The 18,994-nt window shown below is 45.0% G+C and overlaps 1 protein-coding gene across 1 annotated transcript in view; it reads left to right on the top strand.

Moving 5' to 3' along the window:
• Window positions 1–18,994, top strand: part of Itga9 (integrin subunit alpha 9) — a 320,954-nt gene that overhangs the window by 295,205 nt on the left and 6,755 nt on the right. Inside the window, exon 27 of the mRNA XM_046436952.2 lies at window positions 6,410–6,529. Within this exon, the coding sequence (XP_046292908.1) occupies window positions 6,410–6,529 (120 nt within the window). The remainder of the gene's footprint in view (window positions 1–6,409; window positions 6,530–18,994) is intronic.

An 18,994-nucleotide genomic window follows, 5' to 3' on the forward strand; every position in this document is an offset into this window, starting at 1 on the left:
GGGGTTCTGCACATGGTGGTCCCTCCCTTAGGATGAGCTTCCCTTCTCTCTTCAACTGGTTAACTTAAGCTCTCCTTTAGCCATCTCTCAAGCAGTTCCTCCAGGAACTCTTCTGACCTGCATGCCCATCTCAGAGTCTTTCATAACCACGATCCTCTCCCTGTTTGTACTTTCCACAATTGTAATTTTGCATTTATTTGTCTGATTAGCCAGTGTTCTCTGGGAGCTGGAAGTTGTATGAGGCTGAAGACTGCCTGTTTTATTCATTGGTGAATTTCCACAGTATCTGGCACATAGGCGCCACACACACATTTGTTGGATGGATGGATGGATGGATGGATGGATGGATGGACGGACGGATGGACAAATGGACAAACAAATACTTAGATGAACAGGGTGAATGGGCTAATGGATGGACTGATAGAGGGATGGATGGACAGAGGATGGATGGACAGAAGATGGATGGTCAAACCCCATCCTCAAAAGAAAAAACAAATAGATTTTGAGAGAGAAAAAAAATCACACCCAGATACTCTACCTTCAGATCTTGTCATCTCTTTGGTTGCAGACTGGGTCATAGTCATACTTCATCTGATGTTACAATAGAAAGGATGTTGCATTTATTAATCTGTACATTTATGAATCACTATATTGGTCCAGAAGACAAGAATATATGCAGTCCTCTTCTTGAAAGAATGCACAGTTGCCTAGAACCCACAGACAGAAAGGTCATCACTGCCTTAGAGAAGAGTCTCTCAAAGGAAAAATTTTTTTGCCTTGACTTTAAAATTCTGAGTTCAAAAAAATGTTAAATAATACAAATTATGAGAAAAACTACCTACAATCTCAAAACATGCCTGTTTAGTTTTTAAATTTCATTCCATTTTCTTTTTTTTTAATTTTTTATTGTTGGTTGTTCAAAACATTACATAGTTCTTGATATATCATATTTCACACTTTGATTCAAGTGGGTTATGGACTCCCATTTTTAGCCCATATACAGATTGCAGAATCACATCAGTTACACATCCATTGATTTACATATTACCATACTAGTGTCTGTTGTGTTCTGCTTCCTTTCCTATCCTCTACTATCCCCCCTCCCCTCCCCTCCCCTCCCCTCTTCTCTCTCTACCCCCTCTACTGTCATTCATTTCTCCCCCTTGTATTATTTTCCCCTTTCCCCTCACTTCCTCTTGTATGTAATTTTGTATAACCCTGAGGGTCTCCTTCCATTTCCATGCAATTTCCCTTCTCTCTCCCTTTCCCTCCCACCTCTCATCCCAATTTAATGTTAATCTTCTTCTCATGCTCTTCGTCCCTACTCTGTTCTTAGTTACTCTCCTTATATCAAAGAAGACATTTGGCATTTGTTTTTTAGGGATTGGCTAGCTTCACTTAGCATAATCTGCTCTAATGCCATCCATTTCCCTGCGAATTCTATGATTTTGTCATTTTTTAATGCAGAGTAATACTCCATTGTGTATAAATGCCACATTTTTTAATCCATTTGTCTATTGAAGGGCATCTAGGTTGGTTCCACAGTCTTGTCATTCCATTTTCTTAAAACTCTTTTTATATATTAAATTGTATTTCTAATTGTCACAACACTAATCATTTTTCCCACTTTATTTCCATGGTTTCAGAAGTAACTAAAATTTGGAAATCAAGCAAAACAATGATTACATGGACATACTGGAGCATTCTCTTGTCCCCTTTCTGCTCAAAGCATGGACCATGGGCCAATAGTATCCATATCATGGGCAACTTCTCTGAAATGTAGACTCTCAAGCCTCATCCAACTCAGAACTACCTTTTTTTTTTTTCTTTTTGGTACCAGGGATTGAACCCAGGGGCACTTAACTACTGAGCCACATCCCTAGCCCTTTTTTATATTTTATTTTGAGACAGGGTCTCTCTGAGTTGCACAGGGCCTCACTAAAGTTGCTGAAGCTGGCTTTGAACTTGGAATCCTCCTGCCTCAGCCTCCCAAGCCACTGGGATTACATGTTTGCACCACCGTGCCCATCCCAGAATCTACATTTTAACAAGCTACCTCATGCTATTCATAAACAGTAAACTTTGAGAAGCACTGGTCTAGCAAGCTTGCCCAGTTCTCTAGGGCTCAGATTCTGTGATGTTACACATTAATCTGTAGAATACTAAGAGGTTATAAATGACTCTTGCCAGTAAAAATAAAAGTAATTTCTGTCCGACCAAAAACATAATACCATAGATCATAGTTTATCACCCTGTAGGGTATTGAACAGTTTTGTATCTGATTTCAGAACTCTCTTTTTTTCTATGACTATACATTTTTTTTCAGATCCCTCTTTGACCTAGTTTCACCATTTTACTGCCTCCATAATTAATTATATAAATCATTAGCATGCATTCACTGTATATTTGTCATGTTTTTAACTTGTTAAAAATGTGCTTTGCCAGTTTTTTTGTCATCATTTCTATTCATTCTATGATATTCCATTTTGATTGATCATAAATTTACTCATCTATTGCCCTATTATTTTTTAATATTTCTGATTCTGCATCAGTATGGATAATTCTGGAGTGAGCATTAAAATTTTTCTGCAGTTTTATATTCCTGTAGTTCATATTTCTTGCCTTGGGGCATGTTTTCAAGTACAGAATTAGTGAATCAAAAAATATGAACATTGCCAGGCTTGCTGGTGCCCACCTATAATCCCAGAGGCTCGGAAGGCTGAGGCAGAGAGATCACAAGTTCAAAGCCAGCCTCAGCAACTTAGTGAGAGCCTATATTTAAAAAAAAAAAAGAGGGGGGGGGGGACTGGGGATGTGGCTCAGTGGGTAAGCAGGTCTGGGTTTAATCCCTGGTACCAAACAAAGAAAGGTATGAACATTTTAAAGATGAGCTATAATGGAGCCTGTCAAAGGGACCAGGATGGAAGGACATTCCAGATGGCAAAAGCAGCCTGCAGAGAGGCAGGGGACCACTGGCCTCACAGGAAGATGGCTGGAATATGAATTCATGTCCTGGGAGGGGCCGTCAAGGAAGGAAGAAGACCAGGTCATAGGGCCTTGTGTCCTGAATTAGATGCTCAGTAAAAAGGGAAGCCATCAATAGTGTGAGCTGAGAGAAGTGAGCTGGTGAGACCTGTGCTTTAGAAAGACAATTCTCATGGCAGGTAGGGCTCTCCAAGGCTCCTAAGATAGCGCTGGTGAGCTAAGGACCAGGCCTGAACTGGGGCAGTAACTAGGGGTGGAAACCAGAGGATGGAGAGCGGAGGAGAGGCCCAGAGTCTTGGCCAGGATCACTTCTCCCGAGTGGTGGAGTCAGGACCTGGGGGGGGGTCCCTGCTGCTGACCCTTCTATGTTTTGTTGGTTTGGTTTGGTTTCAATGTAAGATGTGACTTCTTAGAACTGCAAGACATTCAGATCATCACCCGCAGACGAGCTCGCCAGAGTCGTGATGTGAGAGTCTGGGCTTTGCCAAAGCATACAGCACACATCCAAGAGGACCGGGGACATCACTGAAAAATAATCAAAAAGATGAGGCGCATTCCAGGGAAGTGACAGGGCATGCTGGTGGAATTGGCCAGACTAAACTGTAGCAGCTACTCTGTCTCTGTATCCACAAAGCCAGACCTCCAACACGGGTTTGCCAGGGCGGGGATTTCAGTGTCCCTGAGCCATCTGGGTTAACATGGTGGCCGTGCTTTACAATTCACCCCTCCCCCGCCCAAGCAGCAGCCTGGCCCAGCTCTGCACTGTCAATGGGAAGGCTTATCAGGCTTACGTTCACCACCAGGCTCCAGGCACTCTAGTAGAACTATGGTATTTTCCCCTCCAGACCCCCGTTTCACAAGGAAAGAAACAGAGTAGTGTCCCAGTTGCCCTCCGTCACACCAGGACAGGGTCCAGGCGGGCCCTCCTCCCTCCACATCTTCTCTCTTGGTTGTAGTGCTTCCAGACTCATCTGGAAAAGACAGGATGAGGGATCCTGAGTGTGGGAGGGGCGATTTGATCCACAGCAAGAACCCAACGACATGAACCTTTAAAGACAGGAATTGCTTATCCGAACCCCACAGTAAATTGTAGGTTTTTCTCTAGGTAGACTTCAATAATTTTTAAGAATTAAATATAACAAGGCATGCATAACCTCAAAAGCAATGATAATGATGCTAACAGGAGCACATCTCACTCGTCAGCATGGTCTCTGTGCCAAGTGCTGTTGGGGCCTGTACACATCATTCCTTTTAATCCACTGGGGAGGTGCTATTGTGTTCCTGTTGCACAGTTGAGAGAACTGAGGCTCAGGGAGATTAAGTACTTCACCCAAGATCACCCAGCTAGTAAGTTCTATAAAGAGTCCCCATGTCTGTTCTCAGAAGGGCCTGCTATGTTTTATAGGCAGTTTTCTCTCATTTTTCTCCATGAAGCAAGGTGTGGTTTATGCTCTGCCTCATTTTCCTTAAGATAATATTCTGGATTCAGGATCCACAGGTGAAACTGGCAGCCTATCTATCTTATGGATGACTGCCCCCACTAATCCTCAGCACATACAAACTCCCTGCTACCCCAGCTGTAGGAAGGGAAGCAAAGAGAGAGATGGAGATGTCTGTATTTTCTTGCCTTGCCACCAGGGCAGAACCAGTAAATAATCCATTTAATTGACAAAAAGGGCCACCATCAGCCAGGTACTCTGTGGTGCTGGTTACAATTTCAGATTTAAGGGTTTTATGTTGGCAAAACCTGGGTTCAAATTCTGACTCTGTACTTAAGCTACATAGCCTACAGCCATGTCCCCCTGATGTCCATGTCCCTCTCTATAAAATAGATGTTGAAGACCTCATGGAGGGCCAGGCGTGGTGGCACATGCCTGTAATCCCAGCAGCTCAGGAGAGTGAGACCAGAGGATTATGAGTTCAAAACCAGCCTGAGCAAAAGCAAGGCGCTAAGCAACTCAGTGAGACCCTATCTCTAAGTAAAATACAAATAGGGCTGGGGATGTGGCTCAGTGGTCAAGTGCCCCTGAGTTCAATCCCTGGTACCAAAAAAAAAAAAAAAAACCATCATGGGGTGATTGTGTGAATTAGAGAAGAGATCACAAGAGAAGCACAGAGCCTGGCATAGAGGAACATTTGGCAAATGCTAGAAAGAGTGGAAGCCAAACCCTAAAAAGGTAAAATGAGCAGTCCTGGGCAGCAGTAGCAGGGCAATATCACTGCTTGAACTTGAGCATGGGACTGGACCACCAGTCTCCTGAGAGCAGTGGAGCTTCCTGGCAGAGGCAGAAGGTCAGTTGTCCTTGAGGATCAAGCAAGGCTGAGATAGACCTTACCAAGGAAGGGATGGGAGCTCCAAGGACAGCCACTCCTTGGGCAGAGGCCTGCGGTCAGGCCAGCCAGTTCGGAGCCAAGAGAGATGACTGCCCAGGCCTAGGATTTTCATCTCCTCAGCAGTAAGGAGCTTGAACGAGACCCTGTGTTAGAGCTGGGAAGGATTATTTAGCAGCAGAGGGCACAATAGATGCTTTGAATTCTGCAAACCACACTCCTCTGTGGCCAGTGGAGCTAAAACAAGCTGAAGGATGCTGTCAGAGGTGAGTTGATGTATGCTTAGCAATTGGTTCTCTGGCAGGAGGGTAGGGAAACCCTGATTTGTTTGCCAATTTCCATGGCGTAAATATTCCCAATATGGAATAGGGAAGAGACGCACACTTGGCTCTCATGACTTGATGTGAGCCACTGAATTTCCATAAAAGTTGGAAATACTTGCCTCATTGAGACACGTGCTCCACTGGTATATGGCTCACACTAGAAACCACAGACAGCACGGCTTCCTGAGTGAGTTCCTTCGGTTTGTTAGGCACAAACATGAGATGCAAGACAGAATGTCTTCAGACCCTGGAAGGGTCCAAAATCTATTGGATAAAATGGCATGAGTCAGATAATTCCACTAAACTACACATTGAGCTGCACACCCCAAAAGAAATATTATCTTGCATGGAGTGCACCCTACATTCTTTGTTTCAAAACCAAAATGCAAGGTAGACCGTTGTCGTCTGTTCTCAATTGAGAATGTAGTGTGTAGTTGGTGCGGTAGTGCACGCCTGTAATCCCAGCAGCTCGGGAAGCTGAGGCAGGAGGATCATGAGTTCAAAGCCAGCCTCAGCAAAATTGAGGTGCTAAGCAACTCAGTGAGACCCTGTCTCTAAATGAAATGCAACAAATAGGGCTGGGGATGTGGCTCAGTGGTTGAGTGCCCCTGAGTTCAATCCCCAATACCAAAAAAAAAAAAGTAGCATGTGTTTTTAAGTTTTTCAGTACTTGTATTCACTCCATGATACTTAAATCAAGGTGGTTGTCATTACAGTGCCTTCAAGACCTGGGACTTGTTTTTATGTTTTTATTTTTGCTTTCCTCCTAGGTGGTCTTTGAAGCCTTGCACAATCTGGAGCCCCGTGGCTACGTCGTGGGGTGGATTATTGCCATAAGTTTGCTGGTGGGGATCCTCATCTTCCTGCTGCTGGCTGTGCTGCTCTGGAAGGTGAGTCTGGAGATCACAGGTCTCCATGGAGTCGCCATCGGTAGACACCCAGCTCTCCTGCCTCTCCAGGGTGGGTGCGCCTTGGAAGAGGTTTCCTATAGGAACTCCCTTTGTGGTACAAGGTACAGGGGATGTCAGTGTCCTCTTCAGGCAGGGAATGGAGTCTTGCTGCTCTTGAGGCCATGCATAACTGAGGATTTGAACCACTTTAGAGAGAGAACAAACGTCTCAGTTTCTTCTCCTCTTTTTCTAAGAGAGTTACACCAGTCCTGATGTGGGATGTTGGGAACCCAACTCCAGAACAACCTTGGGAGGTACCAGCTGGGAGAAGGGTGGTTTACCATTTGCTTGAAGAAAGAATAAAAAAGGAAACTACAGAGCTATTTATTTTTTCTTCCCACCTCCTCTTCCCCCATGGAATATGAGAAAGATTTCTGCCCAGAAGACTCAGTAACTGAGATGGCCACAGGTCTAGAGCTCTGTTCCCCCAACCCTGTAGTGGTCCATTTGGAGTTGAGCCACGGTATAGAATCGCCCTGTCCCTGTCACCAGGGCACACCTACTCATCATTCATGTCAAGCATCATTCTCTCAAGTTGAAAGGGGTATCCTCACCCCCAAGCCTAGGGTGATTTCTTTGCTTCACTCTCTGAAATCTGGAGTCTTTTTATGTCAGAGTCTCCATCTTTATCAACAATGGTATCAGAGTTGTCATCTGATGAAAGTCTGTCCCCTCCACTGGGCAGTGATGGGCCTGTCTGTCCTTATATCCACTGTGTCCCCAGATCCAAAACAGCACCAGGGACCATCACTGGGAGTTCGTGACACCAAAGCCCCCATGCTTCTCCAGTGTCTAGGTCTCAGATGGAGGTTATCCTAGATTTTTATAGATGAATACATTAAATTCAAAATATTAATTTCTTTGGGATTACAAGATAATAATATGTACTGATCAAACATAATAACATATCATTAAGGGAAAAAATATAAAATTCCTACATGTCCACATCCCAGAAATAACCACAATGAGTGTAGCATTGTCTCTCTTGACCTTTTCCTCTGCATATACGGACATGAACCAGGGGTTCTCATAGGATCAACTTAGTTCTGAATAATGTGTTAGTTAGATTTTCCCAGCGTAATAAATATATTTCAGAAGCGTAACCAAAATGTCTAGAAATACAGGGAAAAAATAATGCATGTACTGTACTTATCTCAGATTAGCAATCAGACCATTGCTTTAAACGTAAGGTTACTTCACCTGAAAAGGTGTCTTGGTGTGGAAGAAATTTTAAGCGTATTATTTGAAAATGCATTTCCCATGCTTTTTAGGCACCCTGTGTACTATTTTGCAAGCTATTATCCCCTGAAGATAATACTGTGACTGTCTTTCCATAACGTGAAGAGCCCACTTCCAGCCACATCTTAAAGCTACAGAGAGTCTGCTGTTTATTCATCTGGTCCCTTGGGGCTGGAATTTAGGTTGCTCCTGGTTGCACACTTCCTTCAAAAGTGAATAACTCTGGAGCCAAATATTTGCACAAATACTTTGTTATATCCTTAGAATGAAACCCTAGAAATGGAATGACTGTGCCTTTTATCTTATGTTGCCAATTGCCCTCTGGAAAGGTTATACAGACTCCCTCCCACGAGCCGAGTGTCTGAAGCATCCATTTTCCTGCCTACTTGCCAACAGTGAATATTATTACCTTTTTGTTTTAATCCACTAATTGGTTGTTTATTTAATCTGCATTGCCACATGGATTCTGAATTCTCCCTTTTCTCAACTCCAACTCCTTCCTGCCGGGAGGGCCTCTGGTCTGCGGTAGAGAACAAAGCCTGCTCAGTGTTTGGAATCCAGAGAGACAGGCTTCCAGCTGGACGGTGAGAGAGAGACAGAGACAGAGAAGGAGACTTCCTTCTGTCTTTCTATGGGTTCTTGAAATGAGAGGAAGTGCTTTTCTTCTCCATGGCTGAGTGTAGGGGACCAGACAGGGATACAGAGCAGGGAACATCATGGCCATGTCCCACTTCTTTTTTGTGGAGTGCATGCCCCTTTCACTCAGGGGTGTCCCATCTCCTGTGGGTGCTATCCTGCCTGGTCCCACCTGCCATCTGCTTTGCTTTGCTCTTGTCACATTTGCTTAAGAAAGGGTAATTGCAGGAGATCTCTGTCATAGTGTGACCAGAACCCTGAGTTCCCTCAGCTAAGTGAAATCCAAAAAGGGAGGATCTGAGAAGCCAGATGTCACCTACTGAGGCAGTCTTGGAGAAAGAGCAGGGTCACTGCAATCGGAGGTCACCGTATGTGCCTTAACCCTAACAAGACCTTGCCATAGCTCAAGGGTGGAAGGAAAGCTTTGAGGAAGCTGTCGCATGAGGCCGCATGGGTCAAATAGCTTTGCAAGTCATCAGAGAGCAGTGTTTCATTTCAGTCCATGCTCTTTGAACTCTGGCTCTGACCCAAACACTGGACAAGGCATTGGGGGTGCACCGGTGACTATGCCCCTGCCCCGCCCTTGAACCCTCCCCAGGTAGACTAGTGAACACAGTGGAGAGAGTGGCAAGTGCTGCGTAGTGACTGCTCTGGAAGTAGAGGAGGTGCTGCAAGTCCCTATCTCGACAACGAGGGAGCATTTTGGAACAGTGCAGTGGATGAGAGCTGGGGCCTTGTGGTCCTAGGTCTGGTGACTATTTGAACTTGAGAGGTAGCAGCTGTCTGTGTTTCTAGTTCAGACAGCGGACAGCCATCGTAGAGGACAGAGGTAGGACTGGAAGGCCTTTGGGAAGAGGATAAGTGTATTGTTGTGCTTTCCTATTGTGCGGCAGCTGCAGGACACCAGGGCTTGACTTGCACCCAGTCACCACCACCCCTGCTCTGTAGAGGGAAGGCCAACAGAAGGACACTGCTGTCACCTCACTGGCCTGGGCAGCCTTCTCTTCTGTTTCCAGGGCTGAGCATTCTTACTTACCTCAGACATCACAGAGGCCATTTTTTCCAGTTGCAAAAAAAAAAAAAACAAAAAACTGAGACCCTTTCAAGTGCTCAAGCAAGAGAGAGAAAGAGGATTCTAAGGGTCAAGGAAATGTGTACATCCAAACCCATAGCCAGCTGCCTGCGTCCCTTGCTTGCCTCTCTCTGCCAGCTCCTCCCCCCTACTCTGCACACCGTATCATGCTTCCCCCAGAGCACACACTAGAAAATGATTACCTCCAGCCCTCCTCATTTACATCTCAGCAACTCCCAATCGGAGACACAAAAGGGTCAGCCGTTTCTGATTCCTGGGTCCACATGTCCAGGAGAGAGGATCTCTCTGGTCCTGGTTAAGTCACTGTCCACCTCTGCCAACTGTGGCTAGAGGTAGGAGTTGACAGAATCTGCCTGGGTCACCCAGCTTGGGTTGCCTATCTCTCACAAACCCAGACAGCTCAGGCTAGAGTCGGAGAAGAGTGCAGGATAGCAGGGGTCTCTCTGGAAAGACGGAAACAAAGACAGAGCCTCCAAAGGTGCTCGATCCAGCAGGACAGCATGGTCAGTGGTGGGGCCACTGCGTTTATATCATCCAGTTAGTAATGCTGCATAACAAGCTGCCCCCCAAATCCAGTGGCTTAAGACAACTATAATGTCATGTCTCACAAGTTCATGGGCCAGGGATTCAGGAAGGGTTTGACTGGGAGTCTTCTCCACATGGCAATGAGTAGGGTCTCTTAGTGCATTTCCCTGTGGCTGAGATGGTTTTAAAGTCCAATACAGCTTCCCTCGTGTTCCTAGTAGCTTGGTAGGGTAAGTGGAAGGCTGGGCACCACCAGGCCCTTTCTTCCTGTCCATGTCAACTCAGGGCCCTTCCAGGTGGTCCTCCCAGCAAAGTATATGGTGGCTGACCTTCCAACAGAGCCCAGTCAAAGCTGCCCATTCTCCACAGGCCAGCCTGGAACAGGCTCAGCGTCATTCTGCCATACTCTCTTGGCCAAAGCAGTCACATGCCAGCCCAGTCAAGGGAAGGGACAGTGGCCCGCTTCTCAATGGGAGGAGTAACAAAGGCTTTTGTGGTCATCTTTTATCTGCTACATACATCATGTCCAGCAATAGGGACAACATCTTCCTCTTTTAGAAGTCATTATTATAAAGGAAGATTCACTTAACTACCAGTTTTATTCTGTTTTTAAGTAGATGAGATGTCACCTGTCTTCTACAGTGTCAAAGGCAAAGATCATAGTTGAACTCCTTTGGGGACAAGGTAGGAAAAGAGTGAGTCCTGGAACAGCATTCCTGTCAGAGTGGGCAGCCTGTTCAGGGACAGCTAAAGGTGGTAAGGGGCTGGACAGAGGGGGATGTTTAGAAAAAAAATTTTCTTAAAGGGCTAAATATATAACAAATTATTGATTGATTGGTACCAGGGATTGAACTCAGGGGCACTCGACCACTGAGCCCTATCCAAGCCCTATTTTGTATTTTATTTAGAGACAGGGTCTCCCTGAGTTGCTTAGTGCCTCTTTTTGGTGGAGGCTGGCTTTGAACTCACAGTCCTCCTGCCTCAGCCTCCCAAGCCACTGGGATTACAGGTGTGCACTGGTGTTCCCAGCTATCTAACAACTTTAGAAGAGGTCGACAAGGGAAAATGAAATGCAGTATTATTTTAAAGACCTGTATATTCCTAAAGCTTTAGCTACAGACCTCTCCTCAACACCTATTTCTATGTTTAAGAATAATGTATCATGTGCAGCGAGTAGAGATCCAACCCCACATAGACAGAGCAGTGCCCTGAAATTTGCCCACTAATGGGGCTCAAGTCCAGCCCAGTATTTGACTCACATGGGTGGTCTCAGTGGTTCTGGCTTATTACCTTATTGTGTATCAAATTTCCTCCCTTCCTTTCAAAGGGAAGCCAACTGCCACAGCCGACCTGGGAAGGCTTCACTGAGGGGATGTGAAGACGGGTGGCCAGTGTTCAAGTCCTCCTCCCTTCATAGGGCACACCTCTTGAATTTCCTTTCAGAGTAGCTCATAACATTGCTACCTGTGGTTGCTTGCCACTGCCTTGACCTCATGGTCAAGCCACAAGTGGTTGTTCCAAAAGTGTGGCATAAAAAAAGTGAATCCTGATGCGGTAGTAAAGCTAAGCAAAGCAGCCGGCCATGCTTCTGCGCTCAGAGTATGCACGGGCCTGCAGGGCTGCACACCTGATGCTCACAAGATGGCTGGTGCCTTCATTCAGCAGACAGTACTTGGCCCCCTACCAGGTGGCAGGCCCTGGGCAAGGGGACAGAGATGAATAGCAGAGCTTCATACAATCTTGAAAACCTCTGAGAGGCAGTTTAATGACTAGAGATGGTGACTGACCAGAGACCTGAGAGGTAAACAGGAATTGGCCTGGGACACCAGTTCCTGGCCCGTCCTGCGTGTACACATGTTTATCTACAACAGAAACCCCTGGTAGGGTCAGCAAATGCCTTCTTCAGAGCTGAACTCCAGGCTAGCCCGGCCTCCCCCCTTGCCTCTGCAGCTCCCCCAGGACCTTCCAGAAGGCCCCTTGCTGGCCTCTCAGGCACTCTCTCATGCTTGGCGTCCACTATCCCTGGCTTTCACACAAAATCCACACTGGGCCCCCAAGCTAACCAGACCCTTCTTCAAATACTGAAATGGATCCTAATCAGCCTTCCAAAAGCCTAGATGTTAGCAGACACTGGGAGCCATAATTTAAATTTTATGTGCAAAGATTACAGTAGCCTGCCAAACCACCATGCAGGAAGAAAACTTTGAAATATGAAACTCTTTTGAGGGAAAGAAATCCAGATGAATCCCCTCTCCTTTCCTCCTCCAGCTCCTGACTGGGTTCGAAGATGCCTGTGCCCTGTGCCTCTTTCATAAAGGCCTGTTTATGAGGAGAAAGTTTAATGGCTCAAAGGTAGCAGGAGAACTTTGTAACCTGCACCATTATAGAAATGCTTTCAACTCATTACACCAGCCAGCCTCTGGGCTCTATGGCAATACAGCAAAGAGATGCTGGGGGACCCCTTTCCCCTTTCTTCCCCTCTCTGTCCCTCCATCCACTCTTCCTCCTGTCCCTGTTTGTGTGCAGTTTGTCCTCACTCAATGAAACAGAAATCCTCCTCTATTGCTTTTAGCCAAGGACCCTCCATCTCTTTCCCTCTCTTCTGCGTCATCCTTTTGCAAACCAAGATGGCTTGCAACAGAGCCAATTGCCATTGCTCTGCCAGTTCTGTGGCTATTTTCCCCACAGGCCTGGGCCTGCTTCTTAAGTGGCGAACAGGCCGGCTGTAGAACATGTTCACGATGCTCACACGAGGCTGCCTCCAGCTCTCTATCCACTGGGGCCCTTCCAAGTGCCTGCTGTGTAAAGGGCTTTCTTTGGGCTCATGGTCTGTATTTGACAGCATTACTTCTGACCTCAAAAAAAACAACAACAACAAAAAAAAAACCTTAGTGACCTGCCTCTGTGGAATGGCCCAGAGAATGTGCAAGGCTTGGTGACCCCTGCATGGGTCACCAAGGTTATCACCTTACCTCCAGACCAGCCTGTGAAAAGCCATCCTAGCTTTTTTCCCCAGAGAGAAACCCCCCACACACACACACACACACACGTGTTCACGTGCATATACGCCCTAACACTGCCTCAATTAAAACCATGTGCCAAAGGCCTTCAGCGGGAGCTTGTTTATGTTTGGAAGTAAATATTGCTCTGATGTTGCATTGTCAACATCTCTAGACAGAGACATGCTGTGTAAATAGTCAAGTAACTGAAGAGACTGGTAAACAGGAGGCCTTAGTCCAAAGAAGGACTAAGCCAAGGTCGCTGAAACGGCTGCCCAGGAAGCGGAGGAGGGGTGTCCCCCAAGACACCAGATGTCCTGCAGTTGTTCATCCAGAGGAGGCTGGGAAGGAAGAGGCTCAGGCTCCAAGGCCAGCACCCCCAGAATCCCATCAGGCCACATCTCCTAGGTCCCCTGCCTCATGCAGCAGCCACCCTTAGGGGGGCTATTCAGGGGGAATCTGCTGTTTCTCAAGGAGTTTTCTGGAAGGCTTTTGAATACAAGATTGTATCAGAAAATTGTGTAAGTCAGGACGTTTCAGGAAGCTGCTCTCTGGGCTGCAGGCCCCCATTAGGATCAGCACAGACACAAAACCAGAAAGCACGCTGCTCCCTGGGCCTCTAGCCGAGCGAAGCTTGGCTTGAGGCTTCTCATCAGGGTTTCTGTTTCTTCTGTTACAAACAGAATAGTCATAAACAGAGCCTCTTGCCCCTCAAGCAGCAGAACAAGCCCCAAAAGATTCCAAAAAAAGTTCAGGAAAACATTGACTCCATTGGATTGGAGGCAAGTGTGGGATTGCTGTGGGTACAACTTAGCCTCATTATTAATCATTTCCTGGCAGCCTTGGTGTAGGCTCAGTTGGCAGCAAGGGCAGATTTGCCCAGCACTTCTCCAAGTTTTCTCCCAAATACCCATGAATACTAACAGAAGCCGGTGTGTGTGCTGAGAGAGGCCTGGGAGAGGGAAATGTACTTCAGGTCTTGATTTAACATCATTGTTAAGAATTGTACAATTCTTTCTGCTTTATTTTATATATATACACACACACACACTTTAATATAAAAAATGATAACTCATATATGGGTACTGGAAATTGGCTATGAGAGCAGATCTGAAATATTCTCACCAAACACACAAAAAAGGATTACCATGTGAGGTGATGGGTATATTAATTATCTTGATTGGACTCATTATTTCCTAATGTATGCATGTAGCAAAATATCACATTTTACACTTTTTTTTTTTAAGAGAGAGGGAGAGAGAGAATTTTAACACTTATTTTTTAGTTTTCGGCGGACATAACATCTTTATTTGTATGTGGTGCTAAGGATCAAACCCGGGCCGTACGCATGCCAGGTGAGCACGCTACCGCTTGAGCCACATCCCCAGCCCAACACATTTCACACTTTTAAAAACTATCAATCGGGCCTCAATAAAGCAGGTGGATGATTTTGTGGAAGATAAAGGTGTTCCTGATTCCCTACCTATTAGCAACAGTTTTTTCCCTATTCATAAATATCTAATTTTTGTGTCTTCTTTCAATATTCCAGCTCTCAGAGCTTATCAGAGAACTCTCTTGATTATGATCCTTAGGAACTGTCTATAAGTTCCTAAGCCAGTTTGTCAACTTTTATGATGTGAAGATGGCTAAAGGAAAGGAAGGAGGTGACATTTCTAGTCACACATGCCTGACAGGTGAACTGATGTCCTTTCTCAAATGCTTGACTTTGGGATGTACTGACTATTGTAATAGGTGGGGATGGCTGTGCAGTAGCTATGAGACGCTATAGCAGGTCAAAGGGTCTTGTGAGCCTCTTCTGGCAGTAGATTAAGAGCTATGATATAAAACAAGTGTCTCTTAGGTAGAAGTACTTGTTAGATGATTAAATTCAGAGTTCGTTTTGTTGTTGTTGTTTGTTTGTTTGTTTCTTTTTAGTACTGAGAATTGAACTCACGGGAGCATTATCACTGAGCTATATCCCCAGTCCTTTTTATTTTTTATTTTGAGACAGGGTCTCACTAAATTGCTAGGTCGCTGAGGCTGATCTTGAACTTGTGGTTTTCTTACCTCGGCCTCCCTCCCAAGTCTCCAGGATTACAGGCATGTGCCACCAAACCTGGCTGAAGTCATTTATCTTTATCATTTATCTCAAGGGATGACAAAAGCTTGCTAAGTTTAGTTTTCCACTGCCCCATTCTTAATTGACATTTTATTAGAAAATGTTAGCTGGGCAGATCTGTTCTTGATTTGTTGATTTGTGCTTCCTGAGACCAGTTGAACACGATATTACACCTACAGGGGACTTAGAGGTCTCTCCGGTTCTTGCACATTACTTTAGGAGGCTTGTTCTCACAAGTTGTTCATTCTGACATTTTTACAAAAGGATTGATATTTTCCCCATTCCTGATGAAATCATAGGTCACTGTTACCTAAGAGTCTTAGACTTACATAGGACTCTGACACTTATATCTGATCAAGAGCTTCAGCTCTTTCAAAGCTTGTCTACTTTCCTCATTTGGTAAAGTTGAGATTAAAACACTATAATTCAAAAGCCTATAAAAGTTAATGACTATAACTGCATATGTTTTATGAATTTAAAAGCCTCATAATCACTTAAAATATCATTAAACTGTGTTGTACTTGTTTTCTTAGAAAACTGAGATTTCAATTTTCTAAAAATCTTTGAGAAAAGTCCATACTGGTCAAGAATTCTACACCTTGTCCAACTTTTTTTGAGGAGGGGTGGCTACCAGGATTAAGACTCAGGGGCACTGGACCACTGAGCCACATCCCCAGCCCTATTTTGTCTTTTATTTAGAGTCAGGATCTCAACTGAGTTGCTTAGTGCCTTGCCGTGGCTGAAGCTGGCTTTGAACTCGCAGTCCTCGTGTCTCAGCCTCCCCAGCCGCTGAGCCAGGTTCTTGTCCAACCTTTGTGTGAGTCCAGAGTATATAGTTATATGGTCTACAATCAGAAACTCTGAATTTTGGCGGGGGGCCAACAGAAAGAGCTGTCATCCTGTTTCAGGGATGGAAGAGGTCTGAGGATGCCCCTGACCTCTGTGGGCAGAAACAAAGATGCTGGGACTCAAGAAAATGACCTCTCCTATGGGGCAGAGAGGATTAGTTGGAGCTTGTATAGTAATCAGGACTCTGCGCTCCTTTGCCACATCTCTTTCCTACATCCCTTGTAATTTGGCCTTCATGGTACCAGGTAAGCCTGCGATGACCATGTTTGGGGAACGAATGCTCTCTGTCAATGGGCTCCATACCAAAGCCAGAACCAGTCTCTAAACCAAAGCACAAGAGTAACATGCTCCTTTCCTGAAATAGAATTGGTTTTATCACGTAAGAAACAATGTTAGTTTGACAGGCCACCACTAGACCAAATGGCACCTTTGGGCCAGCTAGTCAATAGCAACCTTTTCTTCAAGACTCTTTATTTCCATCTGTCAAAAAAAAAAAAAAAAAAAAAAAAAAATCAGTACATATACTGATTTGTTAGAATAAGACACTCTACTGCCATCTGTTGGGAAATAGTTGTAACAAATGTATACATTCGTAAGGTGAGTGGCACCCCACCCAGCCTACACGGGGCTCAGACTATACTGCCAAGTTGCACTCTCTACTCACAAGAGTGCACCCTATTTTGAGAAATGATCTTTGGGTTTCAAAGACAGATGTACATCAGCAGCAACAACAATCTTCCATCCAAGAGGTCACATGGAGGTTGTTTGGGAACAGGACTCTTTTGAGACCCTTCAGTGCTAGAGTGAAATATGAAGCTTGCAAGGATGTTTCTGGTGTGTGTGTGTGTGTGTGTTGGTGCATTATGGTTATACATAAAAGTGAAATTCATTATGAAATGTTCATACACATAACATAGTTTGGTTAATTTCATTCCACTGTTCCTCCCCTTTCCCATCTACTCTATTGACCTTCTGTTTTCATGAGATGAGATTCCCTCTCTTTTTTTTGTTAATTCCTTTCTCTCTATCTTCTGAAGAAGAAAGAAAACATTCGACCCTCAACATTCTAAGTCAGGCTTATTTCACTTAGCGTGATAGTCTCCAATTCCATTCATTTACTAGCGAATGATTTAATTTCATTCTTCCTCATGGTTGAGTAAAACTCCATTGTGTACATGGCCATATTTCTTTCCTTGATCCATTCATCTGTCGACAGGCACCTAAGCTGGTTTCACAACTTGGCTATCATGAATTGCACTGCGATAAACACCAATGTGGCTATATCCCCACAGTTTGCTGATTTTAGTTCTTTTGGATATACACCAAGGAGTGGGATAGCTGGATCATATGGTGGTTCCATTCCATATGAGGAGTCTCCATACTGCTTTCCAGAGTGGTTGTACTCATTTGCAGTCTCCCCCCCCCCAACAATGTATGAGTATATATTTCCCCCCACATCCTCCATACAAAGCTTTTTTCTAAGAGCACTGCCAGCTGGGGCGTTCAGGCCTAATGCCAACGTCATTCCACTAAGAGAAGAGAGCTTGCTTCTGTATGCGTATGAGAGATGACAGAGCCTTCACTGTGTTGGAAACAAAAATGACATCCATAAAAACATGAACATAAGCCTAGCATGCATGAGGTCCTGGTTCAATCCCCAACACTGAAAAAGAAAAAAATAAAAGAAAGGAAGAAGGAAGGAAAGAAAAGCATGAGACATGAGAGCCACGTGAAAGCACTAGTTAGACTAAGTAAGTGCTCTAAATCCTCACTTGGTGGTTCACATACTCCATAGCAGATCCTTACACTAGCATGGCTAGAAGTAAGCCATTTTTTTTCCTTCCTAAAGATGAACAATTCTGGTTCTGCAGGACAAGGCACATTGATGCCCTCTACTTCTAGAATCCTCCAATTCGTTCAGTGAGTCAAACAACAAATCACTGAATTCTGTATCAGCTAACTTCTGCTGCATAACCAGCCACCCTAAAGTCCAGTGGCCTGAAAGCAGCATCCATCTAGGTAGCTCATGGTTCCATGGTTGGCAATCTGGACCCAGCTCAACTGGGCAGCTCTTCAGTCTTTGCTGAACTCCCACGTGTGCTTGCAAACAGAGGCTGATTGGTCTGGGAGGGCCTCTGCTGGGGGCTCATCTTTCAATAGCTGGACCCCTCTGTTTGCAGGGAGGCAGGGCAACGTTCTGAGAAAGTAACTGGAAGTATGCGAGGCCCCTTGGTGCTTCAGATACAGCAACACCTCCCTCACATCCAACTATCAAAGCAAGCCTTGGTGAAGAATCAAGGTTGGGCCCAAGTCAGGAGCCCCTTGGAAATAGCTGCAGATATATGGTCAAGGGCAGGGATGCCAGAGAATGAAGGATTGTGGGCATTTTTGCAACTTATCACTGGTACCAATGACAGCGTGATCTAAGTCCTACCATCAAGGAATCCTAAGACAAATGCAGAAGCTAACATGGGAGCAGCCTGTGGCCATTTGGCTTGATTGATGCCACTGTAGGGATATGTTATTTCTCTACAATTAAAACTGAGTCAGCTGGGATTATTGAGACTTTACACTATCAGCAGCCAGAGGTATAAGCCTAAGTTTCATGAGTATATTCCTCTCATATAATTGTGCCCAATTAGACACATCGCCATCTCTAAAGAATAGTTCAAGGACTGGGGCTGTAACTCAGTGGCAGGGTGCTTGCCTGGCACATGTGAGGCACTGGGTTTGATCCTCAGCACCACATAAAAATAAAGGCATGCTGTCCATCGACAACTAAAAAAAAAAAAAAAAAAAAAAATTTTAAATAGTTCCAGCAGTCGCTTCTTAGGGAGACCTTTTCATCTACCCATTGAGTCTTGCTCTTTATTTCTGGTTCCTTACCCGGTAACTTTTGCTAATGATCCAGAATATTTATGTCAAGCCCCCTTTCCTCATCCCCT

Source organism: Marmota monax, unplaced genomic scaffold, assembly GCF_021218885.2.
Source record: "Marmota monax isolate L192 unplaced genomic scaffold, Marmota_monax_Labrador192_F-V1.1 WCK01_AAM20220418_F8-fsc00021, whole genome shotgun sequence".
NCBI lineage: Eukaryota > Metazoa > Chordata > Mammalia > Rodentia > Sciuridae > Marmota > Marmota monax.